The 25270-nt window shown below is 45.3% G+C and overlaps 1 protein-coding gene across 1 annotated transcript in view; it reads right to left on the bottom strand.

Annotated features, from left to right (window-relative positions):
• Positions 1 to 25270, bottom strand: part of nup155 (nucleoporin 155) — a 124126-nt gene that overhangs the window by 63891 nt on the left and 34965 nt on the right. The window contains exons 10-16 of the mRNA XM_055632013.1: positions 21462 to 21559; positions 19221 to 19373; positions 14020 to 14120; positions 10968 to 11138; positions 10080 to 10190; positions 2630 to 2724; positions 653 to 738 (exon numbers count right to left, since the gene is read on the bottom strand). Of these exons, the coding sequence (XP_055487988.1) occupies positions 653 to 738; positions 2630 to 2724; positions 10080 to 10190; positions 10968 to 11138; positions 14020 to 14120; positions 19221 to 19373; positions 21462 to 21559 (815 nt within the window). The remainder of the gene's footprint in view (positions 1 to 652; positions 739 to 2629; positions 2725 to 10079; positions 10191 to 10967; positions 11139 to 14019; positions 14121 to 19220; positions 19374 to 21461; positions 21560 to 25270) is intronic.

Genomic DNA, 25270 nt, shown 5'->3' with positions numbered 1-25270 from the left:
TCACAACATTTCAGAGGTTTGTGTACAAACGGAGAAGGCTATGAAGCAAGTGCTGAGAAATGGATGAGCAGAGATGGGTACTTGGATACAAGGCTACAGATCTGGGATCATGAGCAAGACACAAGGTGCTGGGGGAACTGAGCGGGTCAGGCAACATCCGTGGAGGGAATGGACAGGGTACTGTTCGCTACAAAGTTTCTGTTTTACTATTGGCTTTGACCCGAGTATACTTGGGAGTGGCACAGAACAGGTTAATAGTTGCCATGGTCGTTGTGGATGACTATGGAAGGTGGTGGATGGGATCAGTGCCAATGGCTGCTTTGAAACGCACACCATCCTGATTAGTGCGGGTGTCAGGGGCGAGGGGGAGAAGGCAGGAGAATGGTGTTGAGAGGGAAAGATACATCAGTCATGATTGAAGGGCAGAGTAGACCTGATGGGCCAATGGGCCCAATTCTGCTCCGATAACTTATGAACTAAAAAATATATTGCCATTCTTTATCTTCACTGGAATTAATCTCTTATTTTGAAACCCTAGCCCTCGTTCTTGGTTATGGGCTGAGCAACAGATGTCTTACTTGGGACGAGAGATGCTATCTGAGCGGCTGAGTTACTCCAGCTTTTTATCTCTTTCTTCAGGAGCAATACTGACCTGGGTGTGGGGAGCTGAAGATGGGTCCCACGTTCATTGGCTGCTGAATGGCAGCTGGAAAACGCATCTGTGCTTCTCCACCATACCTGAAAGACAAGAGTTGTTACAGCTGTAGCCTGGGCTGTGACACTCTGGCTTCAATCACATTCTGCCCCACTACTTTACATCCACAGCGCAAACTGCGCCATCGCATCAACCCACTCAATGCCAAACAAGCACATTTATTTATTTCAATCAACAATACAAAACTAGGTGGGCTTGTGAGGTGTAAAGAGGACAGCAAGAGGCATTGAGGTGATTTAGTTTGTTTTAGTTTCCAGATACAGCACGGAAACAGGCCGATGGGCCCACTGAGCCCGCGCCGGCCTGCGATCCCTGCACTATCCTACACACACTCAGGACAAATTACATTTACACCAAGCCAATTAACCTACAAACCTGTATGTCTTTGGTGTGTGGAAGGAAACCGGAGATCTCTGAGAAAACCAACGCAAGTCACGGGGAGAACGTACAAACTCCCTACAGACAGCAACCATAGTCAGGAACGAACTAGCGCTGTAAGGCAGCAACTCTACCGCTGCACCACCATGCAGATTTCAACAAGGTAATGCAGGATAATGTGCATAAAATGTATCCATTAGTACGAAATAAAAAAATGCACAAAATTATTTTAAAATCCTGATATGACTTTCAGAGGGACCCAAGTGAACTAAACCAGATTATTAGGGGCAGGATATACTCACATCTAGAAAAGCAAGGATGTATTAAAGACAGTCAGTTCATCTTTGTGGGGGCGGCTTGGAATAGAATATCAGTATCCTGTACCTGCCTTCTCTCCATACCCCCTGATCCCTTTAGCCACAAGGGACACATCTAACTCCCTCTTAAATATAGCCAATGAATTGGCCTCAACTACATTCTGTGGCAGAGAGTTCCACAGATTCACCACTCTCTGTGTGAAAAATGTTTTTCTCATCTCAGTCCTAAAAGATTTCCCCTTTATCCTTAAACTGTGACCCCTTGTTCTGGACTTCCCCAACATCGGGAACAATCTTCCTGCATCTAGCCTGTCCAACCCCTTAAGAATTTTGTAAGTTTCTATAAGATCACCCCTCAATCAATGATGTATTTTTGGAAGTCAAATGCAAGAGGAAAATGTAGTTAATGGCAGGACCTTTACAAGCATTGATGGAAAGTGGGGCACAGATGTCACGATGTTTCATTGATGGGAGTATTACGAATGAGTGGGCATCACTTTGAACAAGAAGTGCATCAAAATTTCATCTTACACGGGTCAGTGAATCAGGAATTATTTTCCAGAGAGTGGCAGCTGGATTATTAGAAGTGTTTCAGATCATGACACAGGGGCAGAATTGGGCCATTGAGTCTACTTCCTCACAAGGGACAACACCCTAAGGTATCACACCTCTCCCATCGTGCCTTCTTTCCTGTGTTGTGCATGTTAACCATATAACAATTATACCCAAATTGGGTGTAGGGTGTACGTCCAAGCTTGGTGGGTACATGGAACAATTTCCCAGAGGGGCAGGTTAGGCAGGTACCATAACGATATTTAAAAAACAATTAGACAAGTACATGGATAGGAAAGTTTTAGAGGGATGTGGGCCAGACGAGGGCAGGTGGGACTAGTGTAGATGTCGGCGTGGGCACATTGAGTCGCAGAGTTTCAATGACTTTATGAGATGGGAGATTGCAATCTTCATGTGGTCCGCCCTGTTTCAACGAATGCAATCAACCTGGCGTGCACAATCAAATACGACCAAATAGAACAAGTTGTCCTACAACTTTAGGCTGTGCAGGCCATACGCAAGAAGAAGAATGACTTTATGACAGGAATCACTGTATGCCTTGATTAACATCTCCACCCCTTGAAAGCAAGTTTAAAAGACAGGTCACTGCATCCCTGTAAATTGCAGTTAAACGGGGGACTATCAGACGGGGCGTGTGTTTTTGTACCTGAAGAAAGCACGAGTTGCCCAAACTGAGACCTCACGATCACATGCTGAATTTGAACAGGCGAGGATGAGACATGATGCACAAGCTTGCTCCTCCTGAACAGAAGACACAAATTCATTAGCAACAAGAACAGCAACACCTTTTACTGATCATTTCATAATCTCCAAATCATCTCACATTTTGTAAGTTTTGTCAGCAGCCTTTATGTGGCGACTGTTGCATGCAGTACCTTGGGTATGCAAGCAAAGAATTTCACTGTGATTTGTCACTTGTGACAAGAATGTATTCATTCATTAAACAGAAGAAAGGGCAGAGCTCAGAGCCAGAATCATAACACACTTACAGCACAGGAGGAAGCCCTTTGGCCCATCGTGTCCACGTTGGCCATCAAGCCCACGGAATGTACAACATAGAAAAATACAGCACACAAGGTCTGTGCCCAATGTGATGCCAAGCTAATCTCATCTCATCTGCCTCACCGGTCACTGAAAGTTGGCGTTCAGGTACAGCAGGCAGGGAAGAAAGCTAATGGAATGTTGGCCTTCATAACAAGAGGATTTCAGTATAGGAGTAGAGAGGTTATTCTGCAGTTGTATAGGGGTCTGGTGAGACCACATCTGGCGTATTGTGTACAGTTTTGGTCTCCTAATTTGAGGAAGGACATCCTTGTGATTGAGGCAGTGCAGCGTAGGTTCACGAGATTGATCCCTGGGATGGCGGGACTGTCATATGAGGAAGGATTGAAAATACTGGGCTTGTATTCACTGGAGTTTAGAAGGATGAGGGGCTCTCTTATAGAAACATATAAAATTATAAAAGGACTGGACAAGCTAGATGCAGGAAAAATGTTCCCAATGTTGGGCGAGTCCAGAACCAGGGGCCACAGTCTTAGAACAAAGGGGAGGCTATTTAAGACTGAGGTGAGAAAAAACTTTTTCACCCAGAGAGTTGTGAATTTGTGGAATTCCCTGCCACAGAGGGCAGTGGAGGCCAAATCACTGGATGGAATTAAGAGAGTTAGATAGAGGTCTAGGGGCTAGTGGAATCAAGGGATATGGGGAGTAGGCAGGCACGGGTTATTGATTGGGGACGATCAGCCATGATCACAATGAATGGCGGTGCTGGCTCAAAGGACCGAAAGGCCTCCTCCTGCACCTATTTTCTATGTTTCTATTCAACACAATCGTACCCAGTAGACTGGTCTAAGCTGTCCGACCTGGGCTTCCAACACAACATCCGTCTATGGATTAAGGACTTCCTTACAGACGGGCGTTAGTCAGTCAGGATGGGACTCCCCCACTCTGACACTTAGCACAGGAATTCCACAAGGCTGTGTGCTGAGCCCCCACCTCTACTCCATCTATACCTACCCACTGACCCACTGCATGAACGCCATCATTAAATTTGCAGACGACATGACAGTCGCGGGGCTGATCACTGAGGGCGATGAGTCAGCTTTCAAGGAGGAGGTACAGAGGCTGGTGCTCAGAAAACAACTTCGCACTCGATACAAAAAAAACAAAAGAGCTCATCATTGACTTCAGGATAAGGAGCAAGGTGACCATCCCCCCCCCACATAAACGGAGAAAGAATGGACAGAGTCTCCAGTTTCAGGTTGCTGGGCACCCACATCTCAGCAGATCTCAGGTGGTCAACTAACACGCACTCCCTGGTAAAGAAGGCACAACAACGGCTTCACTTCCTAAGATCACTCAGGAAAGTCAACGCCACAACGGCTGCTAGTGTCATTCTACCGTTGCTCCATAGAGAGTGTCCTGACATCACGCATCCTAAAGTACTCATCTCATCCCGCACATCACTTGTTTGACCTTCTGCCCTCAGGAAAGTGTTACAGGTCCATCAAATCACACACCACAAGATTAACAAACAGTTTCTACCTCAAGGCCATCAGCACTCTGCACTGAACACACAGCCCCCATAACCAACATTTTGTACTAGGCTGTGAAATATTGCACATTATGACTTGACGTTTTCTTTTTTTTTTTTTTGAATAATATTTTTATTATACAATACAATACAATACCTTTATTTGTCATTTGAACCTCACATGAGGTTCAAACGAAATGTAGTTTCTGCAGCTATACAATAAAAGAACCAAAACACACACCAACACTATTCACATAAACATCCATCACAGTGGCTCTCCTCCTCACTGTGATGGAAGGCAAAGTTCTTGTCTCTCCCCTGCATTCCATTTCCCTCCCGAATTCGAGGTCAAAGCCCCCGGCGGGCGCTAGTCCGCGGCAAATTAAGGCCGTGCCGGGCGTTGTAAGGCCCCCCTCCAGGTCACTCTCAACCCCGCAATTCGGGCGGGAGAAGTCGCCGCTGCCGGTGCCCCGCAAAGCAGCCTCCCACCGGGGATCCGCGAGCTCCCGGTGTCACCATCCACCGGAGACGGGCCGCATCAACGCGCCACCGCCGCTCTCCACGCCCCGAAGCCGGCCAGCTCCACGGTGGTAAGTCCGCAGCTCCACAGCTCCACAGGCTCCGCGGCTCCACAGCTCCACAGGCTCCGCGGCTCCACAACAGCTCCACAGGCCCCGCGGCTCCACAACAGCTCCACAGGCTCCGCGGCTCCACAACAGCTCCACAGGCCCCGCGGCTCCACAGCTCCACAGGCTCCGCGGCTCCACAACAGCTCCACAGGCTCCGCGGCTCCATAGAGCTCCCCAGCTCCACAGGCTCCGTGACTTGAGCCTCCAGGTCGTTCCGGTGGAGGCCGCTCCACGGCGTTAGGCCCCAACGGCAACGGAGACCCGACAGGGAAAAGGTCGGGTCTCCATGCAGGGAAGAGATTAAAAGTTTCCCCCACACATACACATTTAAAAAAATTAAAAAAAAACGCTAATCCGCTACAACTAAACCCTCAACAGAACAAAAAGCATATCATTATCCAAACCAATAGACTTTGTTTAACGGTTACATATTATTAGTATCTAGTGTCTCCAGATCCCAGCTATCAAAATAGCTGGGGTCCTCGTTTATTGATTACGTATTAACACTGCTTCTAATTGTATATTTTTATTTATAGATAGAAAGAGAGAAAAGAAAAAAAAGATAATTTAAAAAAAGAGTAAACTATCAATAATGCAGCTTAGGAGAGAGGTCCGTGGGTTATAAAACGGAACTATGCATCTAATCCTGGATTCAACTTTCAGTCAGGCTACTGCGCTGGACCAATTTAATCTATAAATGGACACCATGTTCTAGCAAATAATTCTGGTTTGTCAATTAAGGCAAGTCTAATTTTTTCCAAATGTAAGGTCTCTGACATCTCTATAATCCACATTTTAATTGTGGGGGTTGTTGGGTTTTTCCAAAATGTTAATATGAATATTTTCCCAATTATTATGCTATAATCAAGGACATTTCTTTGTCTTGTTGTATGTTTTAGGCATTGTTCTGATGTTCCCAATATTATTAGTTTAGGGTCGGGATCCAGTTGGGTATTAACAACTTTGGAAATAATTTTAAATATATCCGTCCAGAAAATTTTAATTTTTATACCATTTACAAAAGTATGGGTTAAATTATCCACTGAGTATTGACATTTGTCACAGATAGGGGAGATATTAAGAAAAATTCTATTTAATTTTGTTTTAGAAGAATGCAATCTATGTAGTACTTTAAATTGTATTAAAGAATGTCTGGCATTTAACGAGCATTGATGTATATGTTGTAGACTTTCATCCCAAAAATCTTTCATTATAGATTGATCAATTCATTTTCCCATGCTTGTCTATATAATTCAGTCGACAGGATCTCACTATCTAAAAGAGTATTATAAATGTAAGATATTAATTTATCTCTATTAGGATGTTTATTCAAACATTCATCAAGAATCTCTGGCTCTCTAGTTCTATAATCTTACTAGACCAAGTGCAGACCCGTTGGGTCTGCTCCCCCAATGGTGTGATCCCCCAACCCAATATTCCACGATGCACCCGTCTCCTCCAACGGAACTGAACCCGTTCCCAAATGTAAGATTCCAGCACTCCCCTGCCTCCCTCAGCAGTGGATTAAAAAAAACTCAAATTTCACCTCCCCTGCCTGCTGCAGCAGTTCCAATTGCAATACCAATTGGCCCTCCCCCTCCTGTTGAAGCACTTGCTGTGATATCCCATCGAGGTGAAACGTTCAGAGTGTTCCTGTCTTGCAACTTTGTTTTGAAGTGTGTTGGAAGCTGATAGGAAGGAGCAGCGAATCAAAAGGCAGAAAGGCAGCCGGACGCCAGGCAGCAGGCGGCAGCCACACAGTTTTAATATATAACTAGACCAAGTGCAGACCCGTTGGGTCTGCTCCCCCAATGGTGTGATCCCCCAACCCAATATTCCATCATGCACCCGTCTCCTCCAATGGAACTGAAGCCGTTCTCAAAAGTAAGATTCCAGCACTGCCCTGCCTCCCTCAGCAGTGGATTAAAAAAAAAATCCAATGGCACCTCCCCTGCCTGCTGCAGCAGTGAAAAGTTCAGAGTGTTCCTGTCTTGCAACTTTGTTTCGAAGTGTGTTGGAAGCTGGCATGTAAATGGAGAAGCCAGTTTCTTTTTGAAATACTTGGGGGTGGGGGAGAAGGATTTGATTAAAAACGTGTACTTCAACACGACGAAATGAAATGGGGAGCGGACACTTAGAAAGAAAAGCGAAATCTCTACCGAAATGGAAAATATCTCGGAGATTGAGCGTCTGGATTGGGCGTGGCAATGAATCAAAGGAAGAAATGCAGCCGGCAGCCGTACATGCAAATGAATCCATTCCGATTGGACATCTGTGAGCATCGGCCATTCCGATTGGACATCTGCGAGTATCGGGCACGAATCGAAAGGCAGGAAGGGTGCCGGTCGGCAGTCGGTCGGATGGGGCCAGAGTTTTATAGATATATAGATAGATAGATAGAATAGATGTATGTGATTTAACATAATCTCTGTTATAAATATCTAAAAAAATGATTTGAATGTAGTCCATAATTCTGTTGAAACTCCTGAAATGAAAGAAAAATACCTTTTCTATAAAGATGTCCCACCTTTTTAATTCCATCTTTTTTCCATTGTATAATACCTTTATCCAACAGAGGGTTTAAATGAAGGATTATTTACAATGGGGAGAAAGAGTGATAAATTATCCAATTTTAAAGTCTTTTTTAATTGTTTCCAAATTCGTATACCACTATATATTATAGGATTTTCACTATCTGTTTTTGTTATTCAGTTTTGTGGGAGCTAACAGAATTGGGCCAATTTCAAAAGGCAATCTTCCTTCTCTTTAACCAATCTGGTTGTTGATCTATATCTTCCAACCAGAAATTCATATTTTTAATAATATGGTATGCCCAAAAGTAAAATAAAAAATTTGGTAAAACGAATCCTGTATTCGTCTTGGATTTACATAAATGTTTTTTACTTATTCTATGATTCTTATAATCCCAAATAAAGCTTGCGACAATAGAATCAACTTAAAAAAAAAAGTTGCGGAAGAAAAATCATTTTTAAGGCATTAATTCTACCGAGCATTGAGATGGGAAGGCGGAAATTTTATTTTAAATAAAGAAGTATATTTCTTGGTCACATAAATTCCTTGATATTTAAATTTTTCATTGACTATTTTAAAGGGAGATTGGTGCAATATGTATGTTAAGTTCCGTTATTGGCATAATTTCACTTTTATTCCAATTAATTCTATATCCCGAAAATAAGCCAAATTGAGATATAAGATTTGAATGTTTGGAATGCCGGTTTCTGGATTTGTAACATATAGTAGTACATCATCTGCATATAAAGAGATTTTATTAACTGTATCTTTAGTATTATACCCATATATTTCTGGGTGGGCTCTAACATTTTCTGCCAATGGTTCAATAGCAAGGGCGAATAATAACAGGGATAACGGACATCCTTTTCTACAACCTCTAGATAAATCAAATTTTGTTGACAACATTTGATTTGTCATTATTCTAGCTGTTGGATTAGTATATAAAAGCTTAACCCATGTGCAGAACTTCTCACCCAGTTGAAAATTTTCCATCACCGAAAGTAAATAAGGCCATTCCACCTGATCAAATGCTTTTTTAGCATCTAACGAGATAACTGCTAAATATACATTAGCTATTCTATTTGAGTATATAATGTTAAATAATCCTCTCAGATTATAAAATGAATAACGTTTTGGAATAAAACCTGTTTGATTGGGGTGTATTAATTTATGAATCACTAGACTTGACGTTTTCGTGCCATTTATGTTACTTGTTATTTGTTATTATTAATCTGATATGTTGGAGCTCCGCTCGGCGCCTGAAATTTTGTTGTATGTATTTACAATGACAATAACGTGTATTATTATTATTATTACTATTAGGAAGGGTCTTGACCCGAAACATCACCCATTGCTTCTCTCCAGAGATGCAGCCCATCCCACTGAGTTACTCCAGCATTTTGTGTCTATCTTTGATTTAAACCAGCATCTGCAGTTCCTGCATACTCTGCCTTTATTCAGTTTCTTATTTACCTCCTCAGAAAACTCCCTCAGATTTATGGACATAATCTCCCCTGCACAAAACAATGCCAACTCCTCCTAATCACCTCAGGCCTTTCCAAGTGAACATAAATACTGTCTCAGCATTCTTTGTAACACTTCCCTTCCCCTGATACTCAATGGCCCGTGGTTTCCAGTTTTACCCCACCTGACCTCATGGAACAAGGCAATATAATTAGTTAGATACCTCACCCTTGGTTGACAAAGATGCATTACTTGTTACAGCCCCAGCCATTTCTTCCCTCAGCATCACAGGATAGATGCCAAAGAGTTTGGCAATTCAATGTGCTCCAATACTTCCAGCACCTTGGCCTTCCTGAAGCCGCTGTATGCCACCATACCAGCCGACCCCTCCTTTAACAATCCACCTCCACATCCTTCTGTGTCAATCAGTTTAGTTTAGTGATACAGCGCAGAAACAGGCCATTCGGCCCACACCGAGCGCGATCCCCGCACACTAACACTATCCTTAGCACATTGTGAACAATTTATGTGCATCTTTGGAGTGTGGGAGGAAACTGAAGAACTCGGAGAAAACCAACACAGGTGACGGGGAGAACGTACAAACTACGTACAGACAGCACCCGTAGTCAGGATTGAACCCGGGTTTCTGCCGCTGTGAGGCAGCAACTCTACCACTGCGCCACCATGCTGTCCCCCAAATATCGATGCGTATTCCCTTAGCATCTCACTCGTATCCCCTGTCTCCACATCGTTAAGAGGAGTATTTCCAGGATAAGGAATTTCAAATATGGCAAGCGCCCAACACACTGGGACTATTATCAATCAAGTGAAAAATTTAACAGGAGATCCCATCATGTGGACTTTTGATAAAGTCAGGAGAATCCATTTCCTTTGCCATAGATTTCAAATAAGCAGCAGAGATGCAGGACTGTCCTTACCCGATAGAGTTTGAAGAATCGCTCAACATCCTCTCCTTCTCCACCTGTAGTGCTCACCAGGAGGTGGCGCAGTTGATCCACAGGTCGCAGCTTCTGAAAGAAGTGGCTGCCCTATCGCAAGCAACGAGAGATTGGTGGTTATCGCGGCTCGTGGATTATAATAGTCAGGACTTTGCTGCAGAACTTGTCAAGGAGCATTCCCAACCCAGCACATAGAGACATGCACTGGTGTGCAAACACTGCTGGCTCAGGAAGGCAAAAGTGAGCAGAGGTGTGTGCTGGCAGACAATGGCATTCCAGCACGGGCGGAAGGCAGGAAATCGCAGCACGGGGAGGTGCAGGGTGGAGTGGAAGGGGGCAGGAGGAGGGGGCCACGGTGGGGGGGGGCGGCTCACAGCAGGGTGGAGGCCAGGACTGGGGAAATGTTGCCCAGAGTGAGGTAGAGGGCGCTCAAGGCAAGGTGAGGGGACTCAGGGTGAGGGCCACGGTGAGGGGACTCAGGGTGAGGGGAAGGGGGGAGGGGGCTCAGCGCAGAGTGGGTGCAGAAGGGGGGAGGGGTAGGGTGCAAGCAAGGGCCGGGGGAGGGGGCCTAGGGTGGGGGATGGGGAGGTAGATTAGGGCAGTTTGGGGCGGGGGGGGAGGGGGGGAAATGGGCGAGGGTCACGATGGGGTCCCCACGTAGGTGGCCACGAGTCGGGGGCTTTTTGGAAGGGCAGGGTGAGGGACCAGGAATGGAGATGGGGGCAAAGATACTTATGGCAGAAGCCAGGGCGGGAGGGCAGAGTGCGGGGGAGAGAGAGAGATGGTGGGCACAGAGTGGGCGCACACACACACACACACGGGAGAACAGGGATAGTCCACTCTGCAGCGCCAGCTCACTTCAATTACCTGAGCAGTGAGTAGAATGAATCGTTTGGGTGGAACGAGATGCTGATGGATCACAACCGGTGGGTCAGTGAGTGGTACGCGGTCCTTGTTGAGGGCTGTGATAATCCTCTGAGGTTGGGAGTTGTCGATGGACGAGATGGCCCATGAATGTCCGTCGATGTTTGCTGTCGTCTGGAGTAGCAGTTGCACGGATTAAGGAAGATGATTAGGCAATACGAAATATTGGCTGCATACCATACACAACAGACCCTGAAACTGATCCCATCACAGGCACTGACCCAGGGCTGAGCCCCACCCGGGGCAGAGACACCAGTCCAGGAACAAACCAAGGTCTAATGCAGAGATTTACTACACCACCACTGTGGGGGGCAAATGTACTTCCTGTTTCAGAAGCCCAAGACATTCACTCTGCTCCTCTCCACTTTGATGCTGCCTGTACTGCTAAGTATTTCAGCCCACAACAACCTAAAGGTCCTGTCCCACTTTCCCGAGTTACTCATAAATTCTCCCGAGTTTTCCCCTTGATTCCAACTCGGAGAATTACGGTATTAGCCGTTCGTAGGTACTCGGGGCTATTTTTTTTAAACTGGTGAACATTTTTCAACATGTTGAAAAAACATCCAGACTTACCTGATGCCCCGCGTTCCTACGGCTGGCATTACGAGCAGCTACAAAACATCTACAGACTCCTACGAGCTCGCTACCGACATTATCCGACATTCCCAGAGTTTGAATCAAGGGGAAAACTCGGAAGAGTTCGTGAGTAACTGGGACAGGGCCTTAAGGAAAAGGAGCTAATATTCAGCAGTCTTCTCCGCTGTTCAACAAGACCATCACCAATTGTCACACTATACAGTCTTCCTGCTCTGTCCTTGATCACAATAACATCCACTGATCCATTTATCTCTTCAATGCAATCAAAAACACAAGCCTCCACAGCCGTCAAGGGAAAGAATGGGTACCATTACAGAACACCACGGCCTTCTACATGGACAAGATTTAGAATGAATGAGTTTACTCGCATTTGTAAGAGAATGGACTAATTTGGGCAGTCAGCACAGCTTTGCCCCGCAGCAGGTTTTACCTTACATAGACCTTACAGGTTTTACCTTACCATACCTTACAAAACTGATCATATTTGTTGAGGTGACAAAGGTAATTGATATGGGTAGGGCGCAGAATGTGGTCAACATGGATTTTAGATGCATGGGATCCATGGTGATATGGCCGTTTGTGTTCAGAACTGGCTTACTTACAGAAGAAAGAGAATAGTCGTGGAAGGGTGTCATGCTGACTGTCACTGTTGGAGCTCGTCGGGGAACTGTGCTGGGATCTCTGTTCTACTGTTTGAGATGTATTTTTTATTTATTTATTTGTTTTTATTAGAGGCCTTGCACATACATCTTTATCATGATATGCAACATAATACATTTTGTGTACAACTTCTCTCTTTTTTTTTTAAAACTTTAACCTGTAATAGAAAAAGAGAAAAGAGAAAGAAGAGAAGAATGAGGATAGTAATGAAGTGAGTCCGCAGTGGTTGGCGTTAAATGGATGATGATGGTTAAGTAGGCTGCGTGCATGAGAATGTGGAAAAAAAAAGAAAAGAAAACAGGCCCCAAAGAGAAGAGGGCCTCAAGAAGGGAAAGGAAATGTAAAAAATCCAAAGAAGGTAGAGCTAAACAAAAAGGAAAGTGGATGTGCCTAATTCATAGCGATTCACACCCATCACCTAGTTCTAAAACAATAACTTTCTAGGGTTATGCTGTATCATATTATACTTGTAACAAATCAATAAAAGGTGACCATATTCTTAAGAATTGTTCTTGTTTTCCTGCTAGAACGAGTCTCATTTCCTCAAGATGTAATATTTCCGACATATTTGTGATCCACATTTTAAACGTTGGGATAGGAGCGTTTTTCCAGAATTTAAGTCTAAGTATTTTTGCCGTTATCAAACCATAGTTTAGGAAACATCTTTGAAATATAGTTCGTTCAGAACAGGCTTCCCTTGCTCCGAAAATCATCAATTCTGTATTTGGGTCCAGTCTTAATTTAAATATTTTTGAAAAGCTTTCAAAAATTTCCTTCCAAAATTTCTGAAGTTTTGCACAGGAAACAAATGAGTGTGCTGTTGTTGCCTCTTTAGTTAGGCACTTATCACAGATGGGAGAGACATTTGGAAAGATTTTATTTAGTTTTCTTTTTGAGATGTCTATACACGACTTGGGTTTGTTAGCAAGTTTAGTAGACGACACCAACATTGGTGGACTTGCAGACAGTGAGGAAGGCTGTCAAAGTGTACAGCAGGATAGAAATCAGCAACAGAAATGGAGAAATGGCAGACGGGAGTTAAATCTGAAAAAGTGCGAGGTGCTGGAAAAATCGAAGGTAGACAAAAATGCTGGGGAAACTCAGCGGGTGAGGCAGCATCTATGGAGCGAAGGAAGAGGTGACGTTTCGGGTCGAGATCTTTCTTCAGACTGATTTTTTATGAAGTATGAGGTGTTGCACTGCGCAAGTTAAATGCAAGGAGAAAGTATACATGTATTTTGTGTGTTTCGTGTATTTCGTGTTTTTTTAACTGTTGGCATCAATTTCCCTCCTGGGATAAATAAAGTTCCATCGTATCGTAATGTATCGTAATGGCAAGACCCTAACCGCATTGATCGACAGAGTGATCTTGTGATCTGTCCATAGGTCCCTGAAAGTGGTACCTAAGTATATAATGGTAAAGCAGGTGTATGGAAGTTGCCTGAATTTTGCTTGAAATTCTCCCAGTCACTCCTCCGAATCAGTACTGTTTAACACGTCAATTTGGCTTGTGGTCTTATCTTGGTCAGTATCTTGTGAGCCTGTGGGTGCATCAATATTAATGTCCATTCTCCTCCCGTGATGCTACCTGACCTCCTCCAGCTGTTTGATTTTACTCAAAAGTCCTGTTTCTGCAGTGTCTCGTATCACTCATTATCTATGCAGCTATTACCTATAATTCCTTTATAACTGAGATGCAGTAAAGCCCATTAAAAAGCCCTGACAATTCCAGTCTTACCTGTACTTCCATGAGTGGTCTCTGGAAGGGGAAAGAGTCGTGATTGATGCACCAAAGGACATCGTTGTCATCATTCTCAGAAGCTGCCAACAGCAGAACACCTGTAGAATGCGATACCAGCATTAATTCATCTTTCATGCAGCAAAGCACAAAGTTCAATACAGAAACAACCACAGATCATTCACTCATCAAGTACCAAGGACAACGTCAATGTACTGCCCAACAATCTTGTGTCATTCCTAACAATAGGAGCATGAGCAGACCAATCAGCCATTTGACCTGTTCAATTCATTAAGATCACAGCTGACCTGGGGTGGGAGATTGCAACCTTCACGTGGTCAAAGGTTCAAAGGTTCTTTATTAGTCACATACACCAATTGGTGTAGTGAAATGTGTATTGCCATTGCAGCACATAAAAAAGAAAACAACATAACAATAATAAAGAAATGTAACGTAAAAAACATCCCCCCACAATGGTTCCCACTGTGGGGGAAGGCACATAGTCCAGTCCCCATCCCCATGTCCATGTCCACCCATAGTCGGGCCTATTGAGGCCTCTGCAGTCAACTTTACGGAGGCCCGATGTTCCAATACGATAGTGTGTTTAACGGGCTTTTGATAGATACATGGTTATGCAGGGAATGGAGAGATATGGATCATGTACAGAGAATAATTAGCTTAACTTGACAAATTTTCCACACAGACATTGTGGACTGAAAGGCCTCCTCCTGTGCTGTACTGTTCTACAAAAGTAAGTGCGCCAAACGCCTTCTTCACTACTTTCTCTACCCGAGCGGCAATTTCATGGAACTATGTACCTGTATCTTAGGTCTATCGGTTTTACCATTAAGGCTCTTTTGTTTACTGTCTTGGTTTAATCACAGCACGGCCATGCCCTGGGCACTTCCTCAGTTCATCTGGATCCTGATGTAATCTTCAATCACCTTCTTCACTGTCCACTACACCACCATTTTTAATGTCATCCCCATACGCACTCACCATGTTGACAAGATTATCACCCGAGTCGTTAATGTTGATGACAAACAACAGTGGGTCCAGCACTTAACGCAGTGGCAACACCACTGGTCAGACTGCCAATCAAACCAACAACCCTCCACTACAAACCCGGACTCATTCCAATCAAGCCATTTTGTATCCATTGGCAATGCGTACCAAATCCCCATGTAATTTATCTGCAGACTAGCCTACTATGTGCGACCTTACCAGAAACCTTCCTAAAGTCCACATGGACAATGACTACTGCCATTCCATGAACAATCCGCTATGTGACCTTTTCAAAAAAATTAGCAAAGTTGTGAGACACGATTGCCCAAGCACAAAAGCCATGCTGACCATCCTTAATTAGTCTATCGAAATGCTGGTAGATCCTACACCTTTAAATCCTCTCCAGTAATTTACCAAAAGCCCTGTCCCACGGTACGAGTTCATTCCAAGAGCTCTCCCGAGTTTTAAAAAAATCAAACTCGTGGTAAGCACGGAGAATAAACGTAGCGGGTACGTCGTAGCTCGCAGACGTCTCTTAGCGGCTCGTAACGCTAACGGCAGGTACCCGGGAAGACTCGCTAATGGCAGCTAAGCACGGGAAGACTCGTAAAGATTTTTCAACATGTTGAAAAATGTCCAACAGAGCCCCGAGTACCGACGAGTGGCCATTACCGTAAATCTCCGAGTTCGAATCAGGGCAAACTCGGGAGAGCTCTTGGAATGAACTCGTACTGTGGGACAGGGCTTTAAGAATGCCTGTAGTTCCCAGCCATTCTTCAGACTTCTGGTACACACCCATATGCTTTGCTCATAAGCTACTGCCAAGAGAGCACGCCAGCGTCTCTACTTCCTCACAACATGAAAGTCTATTTATTTATTTATTTATTTATTTTATTTATACCGAGTAACAAAATCGAAATTATCAAACAATTGGACATTACAATCAATATTTACAAGCAATGAAAAGAACAAAAAGCAAATTTCCAATGTCCAACTCTGTGTCTGTACAAGCTCGAAAAGGAGTGAGGAGAAGAATAACATTAAATCTCACCCCTTTTCCCCAACACTTCTACCATATTTAAAAATCAATTAATTAATAATAATACTACCCCAGTCAATTTCCCATAATACTTACAGACATATATATATATATATACATACAACTATTATACACATACAAACTTCATATATGAAGTAACCAAACATAAGTAAACAATTGTAAAGCAATAGACAAACATTAACCCCCACTTGTCAACCATCCCCTCCATCCCGGTTCGGTACCCCTTGAAAATTATTTTTTTATATATCATTTTAAAATGATTCATGTTTGTACATTGCTTTAATTCCTCGTTCAATTTGTTCCACACTCCTACTCCACAAACCGAAATACAAAAGGTTTTTCTAGTCGTACGGACTCTTTGTTTCTTAAAATTAAATATTCCTCTTAAATTGTAACCCTCCACACGCTCGTTAAATAATTTTTGAATGTTTCCAGGTAAATTTTTATTTTTGGCCCTAAACATTATCTGAGCTGTTTTGAATGTAACCAAATCTTCTAATTTTAATAATTTTGACTCTAAAAATAATGGATTCGTATGACCCAGATACTTGGCATTATGTATAATACGAATTGCTCTTTTTTGCATCATGGTTAATGAGTGTATCGAATTTTTATAATTATTGCCCCAGACTTCTGCACAATAATTTAAGTAGGGTAAGATTAATGAACAATAAAGAATACGGAGTGATTTATAATCCAGAGCCTGCTTGACTTTGTATAATACAGAGATACTTTTTGACAATTTTAATTTTACGTTTAATATGTGATTTCCAGCTTATTTTATCGTCAATTATAACCCCAAGAAATTTCTTTTCATGCACTCGTTCAACTTCCACCCCATTTATCTTTATACATACTAGTTTATTTATTCTGCAATTACCAAATAACATTATTTTAGTTTTACTCAAATTTAATGAAATTTTATTCCTATCAAACCATATTTTCAATTTACCCATTTCTTTTATTATTTTATCCAATAGCTGTTGTAAATTCTCCCCAGAACAAAAAATATTTGTATCATCTGAAAATAAAGTTCAACATGTCTCTTACATATTTCTACACATACACCAGAGAATACATCACAGCTTAGTTTGGCAATAGCTCTGCCCACGACTACAAGATATTGCAGAGTTTAGGTGTTGCCCAGACCAGACTCCGCACCATCAACTCCATCTACACTTCACACTGCCATGTAAAAGCAGCCAACATAATCAAGGAGCACTCACACCCCGGTCATTCCGTCAGAAGCAGAAGGTACAAAAGTTTGAAAGTACGGGCCACCAAATTCAGCATCAGCTGAAATCTTTCCTTTCCTGTGAATATCCATTGTCAACCAAGATTCCCTAATCCTGCCACACTTGCCCTTCATTCTAACAGGAATGTGCTGTCCCTGAATTCTCCCCATCTCACTTTTAAAAGTCTCCCACATGTCAGATGTCCATTTAGGACCAACTTGCAGACCAGTTCTATCCTCTCCACAACTATTGTTTTAATGAACAAGTTGTGACCACTGGTCCCAAAGTGCTCCACACTGACACTTCAGTCACTTGGCCAGTCTCATTTCCCACCAGTTCAAGTCAGGTCATCTACATACACATGGCTCTGCTATCATCGCATCCCAAATACGTTTTGTGTAATTGAAAATACTGTGAGAAAACAATCCTGTCAATGGGGAAAAGGGAGTTGGAGGCGAGAGAGTTTTACATTCAATAGTAGTTATATTTCCCTGTAGAATTTTCAAAATGAAAGGACCTTTTAATAACCTGTTTTATTTTTGTTAATGCAAGCTAAAGATATAAAAGGCTGCACGTTACATTATTTAACGAAGTACCATTACACATGTCAATAGAAGCAATCGCTTGTCAATTTTATAACCATCTTTGGTGAAACTGAACCCCTAGATTCTTAAAAGGCAAAGCATCTAATCACATATTGCAAATATAATTCATCAGTGGAATTATATCCAATTATCGTTATGGAAACAGGAGCTATAGCACAATCTGATGTACTGCTTGAGAAGCCTTTCCAGGATGCATCGAACAAATTCTGCACATCTTTAGCACTACGGCAGTTCCAGTCAATACAAGGGGTGCTGGAAACACCTGCTGTTACAACCCTATAATGCCTTACAGTTATCTGCAATCTCCCCACATATTTACCGAATAGTGAAAGGCCTGGATAGAATGGATGTGGACAGGACGTTACCACTAGTGGGAGAGTCTAGGACCAGAGGTCACAGCCTCAGAATAGAAGGATATTTTTTTAGGAAGAGATGAGGATGAATTTGTTTAGTCAGAGGGTGATGAATTTGTGGAATGCAATGCCACAGAAGACTGTGGAGGCCAAGTCAAATGGATATTTTTAAGGCAGAGTTAAATAGATTCTTGATCTGTACAGGTGTCAGAGTTTATGGGGAGAAGGCAGGAGAATTGGGTTGAGAGGGAAAGATAGATCAGCCATGATTGAATAGCGGAGTACACTTGATGGGCCGAATGGCCTAATTCTGCTCCTATCAATTATAAAAATGAATATTTATTACTCTAATTCCCAGTGGGAATGGTGATCCTAAATAATAAATATCCATGGATAGTATGTTCTCCAAGATGGAGGCAGAGAGATCCGGAAATAGAAAATAAGTCTCGGAAATGGTGCAAGAAAAGGGTGGAAGTTAGGAAGTTAGTAGTTAAGGGGTTGGACAGGCTAGATGCAGGAAGATTGTTCCCGATGTTGGGGAAGTCCAGAACAAGGGGTCACAGTTTAAGGATAAGGGGTAAATCTTTTAGGACCGAGATGAGGAAAACATTTTTCACACAGAGAGTGGTGAATCTCTGGAATTCTCTGCCACATTATATAGTTGAGGCCAGTTCATTGGCTATATTTAAGAGGGAGTTAGATGTGGCCCTTGTGGCAAAAGGGATCAGGGGGTATGGAGAGAAGGCAGGTACAGGACACTGAGTTGGATGATCAGCCATGATCATATTGAATGGCGGTGCAGGCTCGAAGGGCCGAATGGCCTACTCCTGCACCTATTTTCTATATTTCTATCTATGTTAACGGACCAATTCCTGCACCAGACTACTTTATCTTGAGACTAAAGTGCAAGACACTTGTCATTATTCCCCTGTGAAGCAAGTACCTTTCGTGTGCAGAGCTTTGTGGACTTTGCTGGGTCTCTGCGGGGATGCAGAGGCAGAGAATCCTGGCGGCAGACGGACATGTATCAGCATCAGCACACTGGGCCTTGCAGCTGGAATCTTGAAGGGCATTGTGCTGAAATACAGTCGGACACCTGGATGCAAAGAAACAACAGCAATCACGTACACATCATCACACAAGTCCTCACATAGATTACTGGGGAGAGGTCAGTCTGTATTCCGAAAAACGCAAGGAATCATCGCTATAAATAAAATCAAACGAAGCACTGCAGATTCAATGTTTAGTTTGGGTCCGATTTTTTGTCTTTTTTCAATGGGAGACCGGAGGAGGGGACTATTCCGACTCTCAGCATCCGCAGACAGGATCGAACCCGTGTCCCTGGCGGCCGGAGATGTCCGGATCGACAGGACACTGGCCCCCAGGCTCACCGCCAGCACGGAGAAGCGCCGACCCCAGCTCACCTCCGCCTCTCCCGCCGGGCCAACTGACAGCCCCATCGGACGACACCAGCGGCCCACAGCCAGCGCCAACTCCAGCCCAACCCCGCTCCAACACCAGAGGAACCCGCTCCCCGATGGGCCGCTGCAGCGACAAGTGCCAGTTCGCCAACTGCCTGGCGAAACTGCGCTCCCTCAGCCTCCACCCCAAGTACAAGACGGAGCCGTGCCGCACCTTCCACACTACCGGCTTCTGCCCATACGGTGCCCGCTGCCATTTCATCCACAACCCCGAGGAGGAGCGAGGGCCCCGGCCTCGCCTGTGCCAGAGCCTTCAGCCCCGACCTGGAGTTGGAGCTGGCCCGGACTCTGGGCTTGGGGCTGGGCAAGGGAGGAGGAGGAAGTTGCTGCTGCCACTAGCACCACCAATTTGGTGGCACCAACAGCACCAGCAGCTCCAGCGGGCGCCTGGAGCCCATCCGCAGACTCTCTCTCCGACCATTGATGTACATGACAAACACAGTGGACCCAACACAGATCCCTGAGGCACCCCACTAGTCACCTGCCTCCAACCTGACAAACAGCCATCCACCATTACTCTCTGGCGTCTCCCATTCAGCCACTGTTGAATCCATCTTGCTACTCCACCATTAATACCCAATAATTGAACCTTCTTAACCAACCTTCCATGAGGAACCTTGTCAAAGGCCTTACTAAAGTCCATATAGACAACATCCACTGCTTTACCCTCATCAATTTCCCTAGTAACCTCTTCAAGAAATTCAAGAAGATTAGTCAAACATGACCTTCCAGGCACAAATCCATGTTGACTGTTCCTAATCAGACCCTGTTTATCCAGATGCGTATATATATTATCTCTAAGTATCTTTTCCATTAATTTGCCCACCACTGAAGTCAAACTAACAGGTCTATAATTGCTAGGTTTACTCTTAGACCCCTTTTTAAACAATGGAACAACATGCGCAGTACGCTAATCCTCGGGCACTATTCCCGTTTCTAATGACATTTGAAATATTTCTGTCATAGCCCCTGCTTTTCTACACTAACTTAAGGGCCTGTCCCACTGTAAGAGGTAATTCAAGAGTTCTCCCGAGTTTTCCCCTGATTCGAACTCGGAGAATGTCTGTAGTGGGTCTGTAGGTGTTTGTGGATGTGCTCGTAAGAGTAACGGTAGGTACTCGGGAAATCCGGTAAACTTGTGACGTTTTTTCACCACCGTGAAAAATGTTCACGAGTGAAAAAAATACTCTTGATGAAAAAAATTGTTACTTTTTACTCGTACGAGCCGCTACGAGACATCCACGAACTCCTACGGACCCGCTACGGACATTCTCCGAGTTCGAATCAGAGGAAAACTTGGGAGGATATGGCCCCATAGAAAGCAAAGTGATCATCTATGGGTGGAGCTGCAGGAGATGGTCCAGAGGGGGAAAAAAGTGGATTAAATGGGATTAATGGGTTCCAATGGTATTAGCGTAGAAAGCCATCATGGATGAGATAAGCCAAAAGTGTCCATTCCTGTGGACCCGTTCCTATATGGTTCCTTGATTATGTTTAAGAGATAGAAAGACAAGCTCTTGAATTAGCAGAGCAGAGAAGGAGATGGACCAAACGTGAGCAAAAGAGATTAATATAGTGGACCAAAAAGGCAGCATTAATGTTGTGGGCTGTCGGGCCCTTTTTGGTACTGTTCAGCTCAATGACTCCATGACCTGATCAACCACCCCTGCACCCCGCCGTTCACCAAAGCTGCATCTACTCACCTGCATGTGTCACAGCCAACAGGTGACAATCCACAGACTCCGAGCATTCAATCACAGCAATGTGCACAATCGGTTTGAAGACTGCCCGATCGATAGTTCTGAAATTGGCAAAGAATCAGTAAGCAAAGAGTCGGAGGAGGACCATGCAAAGGTGACACCAGAATGGAAATTGCCAGCTACAGTTATGAGAATTTAAGTTCCCCATGAGTGCTGAAAGCAAATCCAACGCAGTCATCAACGTACAGAATTAGTCAAAGGAGGAGGTCAACTAGGATTGAAATAATAACTATTCTAAATATCCCACACAAAGACAGACAAGTTTAGTCTGAAGAAGGGTCACGACCCAAAACTTTACCCATTCCTTCTCTCCAGAGATGTTGCCTGTCCCGCTGAGTTACTCCAGCATTTTGTGTCTACCCAAGTTTAATTTAGAGATACAGCAAAGAAATGGGCCCTTCGGCCCTCCAGGTCTGCGCCAACCAACAGAAACCCCTACACTAGTTCCAAACTACATCCTAGGGCCAATTTACAGAAGCCATTTAACCCACAGAGGTCTCTGGAGTGTGGTAGGAAACCGGCACCTGTAGGAAACCCACACGGTCACAGGAAGAACGTACAAACTGTTCAGCATTTAGAAAAGTGGCTGGGGAGAGGTTGCAGGGTAGAAGGGGAAGGACATCCCACTGAAGGGAAGTCACAGTGGGAGGCCATGTTGCAGTTGGATACGACGTTAGTGTAGATAGCTAGTGCAGGTGCCTTTAACATAGTGACCTCACCACCCTTAACCACTCCCCTTATTAGGTGTATAATTGCATGTTCCCTCCCTGGGGTCTCTCTCTCTAGCTCCAGTGACAGACCACGTACAGCTAGTATAGCAATTATGTGAACAGTTAATAAAAGCTATAGTTAAGACAATGTGTTGTTGAGACTTCTTTACATGGTGTCTCAGCTGCGAGACCCTGCGCCTCCTGTTTGCCGGTTTTCTTTTAGTTTATACCCCAGTACCCTTATCCTGTTTCCTTCCCTCGTGCCATGGCAAACTCGTGCCGCAAGCCCGACCCGCTTGTATTTGATGGGGACATTGCCCATCGATGGGATGTCTTCCGACGTGATTTTCAGCATTATGTGACCATCGCCCACCCTGCTGCCACCGCTGAGACGCGTGCATCTCTGCTCCTCAACTTGGCCGGTCCCGACGCCCTGGAACGGTCCGAGTCGTTTGTGTATGCTGCTGGTGAGAGTGCCCTCGATCCGGTATGTCTCATTGCTAAGTTCACTGCCCTGTGTGATGTTCCCACCAACTCTATTTTGGAGCGTTTCAAAATGTTTGGCCATCGGCAGAGCGCTGACGAGTCCGTCACTAACTACATCGCCGCGTTGAGGCACCTGGCTCGGCGCTGCCGCCTTGATGCCCTGACCCCCGAGCAGCTGACTCGTGATATCCTTGTATACGGCCTCCGCGATACCAAACTGAGAGCAGAACTTCTCAGAATGCCCGAACTTTCTCTGGATGCGGCTCTACACGCTGCACTCATGGCTGAAGCTGTCGCCTCTACCCTGCCACCCGAGGACACTCATGTCGACTTAGCCTCTGCCACCGGCCGCCCAAGAAACGTTGCCCCGCGGCGACAACAGGGTCCACCCCCACCCAGGTCAGGAGTCGCCCGCCGCTGCCCCAACTGCAACTTTGCTACCCATCAATTCAACGTGTGCCCTGCCCTGGGGAAGACCTGCAATTTCTGCAGAAAGCTAAATCATTTTTCTGCAGCCTGCCGAGCCCGCGGGAATCAAGCCCCCCCTTTTCGGAGAGTGCCGGTCAACCTTGCTCAGGCTGATAGTACTGTCTCAGAGCACCTGCCTGATGATCTCACCCTTTCTGATATCAGTTCCTCCGAAGGGGAGGCCAGCGTGTTTTCGCTTCTAGACTCTAATGCTTTGGTTGCTAACCCTTCTGTCCGTGTGACCGTTAATGGTACGACCTTCTCAGCTAAGTTGGACACAGGCGCTTTTGGAAATGTTATGTCAACAAGCCTGTTTCGCAAGATAAGGTCTGGTGAGAAAGTGTCTCCTGCTCACTCCCGCCTGCATGCATATGGGGGAGCTGTACTCGTTCCTGTGGGAAAGACAACTTTGCACTGCAAGGTCCTGGAGGCCTCTCGGCCCCTCACTTTCTACCTGCTAGATTCCGACAACGTGACCCTGCTCGGCGCCCGAGCATGCCAGGACCTCGGTTTGGTCTCCTTTCATCACGACATCCATCAGGTACAGACCCTCATGGACCCCCTGCTTGAATACCCTGATCGCTTCGATGACAGGCTGGGCAAGCTGCCCAGCTGTTACAAGATTGCTGTCGACTCCAGCATAGAGCCTGTGGTCCGCCCGCCACACCGCGTCTCCTTCGCCATGAAGGACAAGGTGAAGTCTGCGTTACTGAACATGGTCTCCAAGGGCATCCTGAAAGAGGTGAGCGAGCCCACCCGGTGGGTCTCCACCATGGTGGTGGCGGCCAAGAAGGACAAATCTGAGATTCGCATTTGCATCAACCCCAAGGACCTGAACCTGGCAATCAAACGCCCGCACTACCCGATGCGCACAGTAGAGGACGTCGCTGCACAGGTTGGCCCGGCCACTGTCTTTTCGGTCCTCGATGCCAAAAGCTCCTTCTGGCAGATACCGTTAGATGAACGTTCCTCCTACCTGACGACCTTCAGCACACCGTTCGGAAGATTTCGATTTCTGCGCATGCCATTCGGCATCAACTCTGCCAGTGAGGTGTTCCAGCGGACCATGGAGCAGCTGTTCGCCGGTCTGCCGTGTGCTATCATAGTTGACGACATCCTGGTCTATGGCAAGGACGTGGCTGAACACGACCTGAACCTCCGTAAAGTCCTAGATCGGGCCCGGGACATTAATCTGAAACTTAACCCAAAGAAATGTCGATTCCGCGTTAAAGAAGTCACTTACGTGGGCCACGTCTTTACCGCCTCGGGGCTGAAGCCCGACCCGGAGAAAACTGCTGCCGTCTCTGGAATGTCCCCTCCTACCGATGTGCCCGCTCTGCAGCGTTTCCTGGGCATGGTGAACTACCTGGGGAAGTTTATCCCCGACCTCAGCGAACTGAGTGCGCCCCTGAGGGAGCTCATCAAAAAGGACACTGCCTGGGCTTGGTTCCCGCAACACCAACGCGCCTTTGACGTCCTGAAGTCCCGACTGGTCAGTACCCCCACACTCAAGTTTTTTGACCTGCAGCACCCCATTGTTCTCACCTGTGACGCTTCCAAGTTTGGCCTCGGCGCCGCTTGCATGCAGCTCCACGACGGTCAGCAGCTGCCCGTTTCCTATGCGTCCCGCACCATGACCCCTGCCGAGCAGCGCTACGCTCAAATTGAAAAAGAACTCCTTGCTGTGGTGTTTGCTTGCTCGAGGTTCAAGGACTACATTCTGGGCAATACCTTCACGATTGAAACGGATCACCAGCCGCTAGTGACCATTCTTAACAAGCCGATCCACGCTGCTTCCTCCAGGTTGCAGCGTATGATGTTGCAGCTGCAACGGTTTACTTTTACCATCGTTTACCGAAAAGGCAAAGACATGTTCGTTGCCGACACACTGTCCCGCGCCCCTCTGCCTTCCTCTGCCCGCCACCCCTACGAGTCGTCGGACCTTATGGTGCTTAATGTCAACTTTGTGCCTTCCAAGCAGATGCAGTCCCTCGTCTCCCACACTGCCAAGGATCCTACCCTGCAGCTACTGTCCGACATCATCATCCAGGGTTGGCCTGAACGCCGCTCCTCCTTGCCGGCCAGTGT

Source organism: Leucoraja erinacea, unplaced genomic scaffold (genome assembly GCF_028641065.1).
Source record: "Leucoraja erinacea ecotype New England unplaced genomic scaffold, Leri_hhj_1 Leri_99S, whole genome shotgun sequence".
Lineage (NCBI taxonomy): Eukaryota > Metazoa > Chordata > Chondrichthyes > Rajiformes > Rajidae > Leucoraja > Leucoraja erinaceus.
The sequence above is the reverse complement of the archived record's forward strand: the minus strand, read 5'-3'. Positions and strand labels throughout refer to the sequence as shown.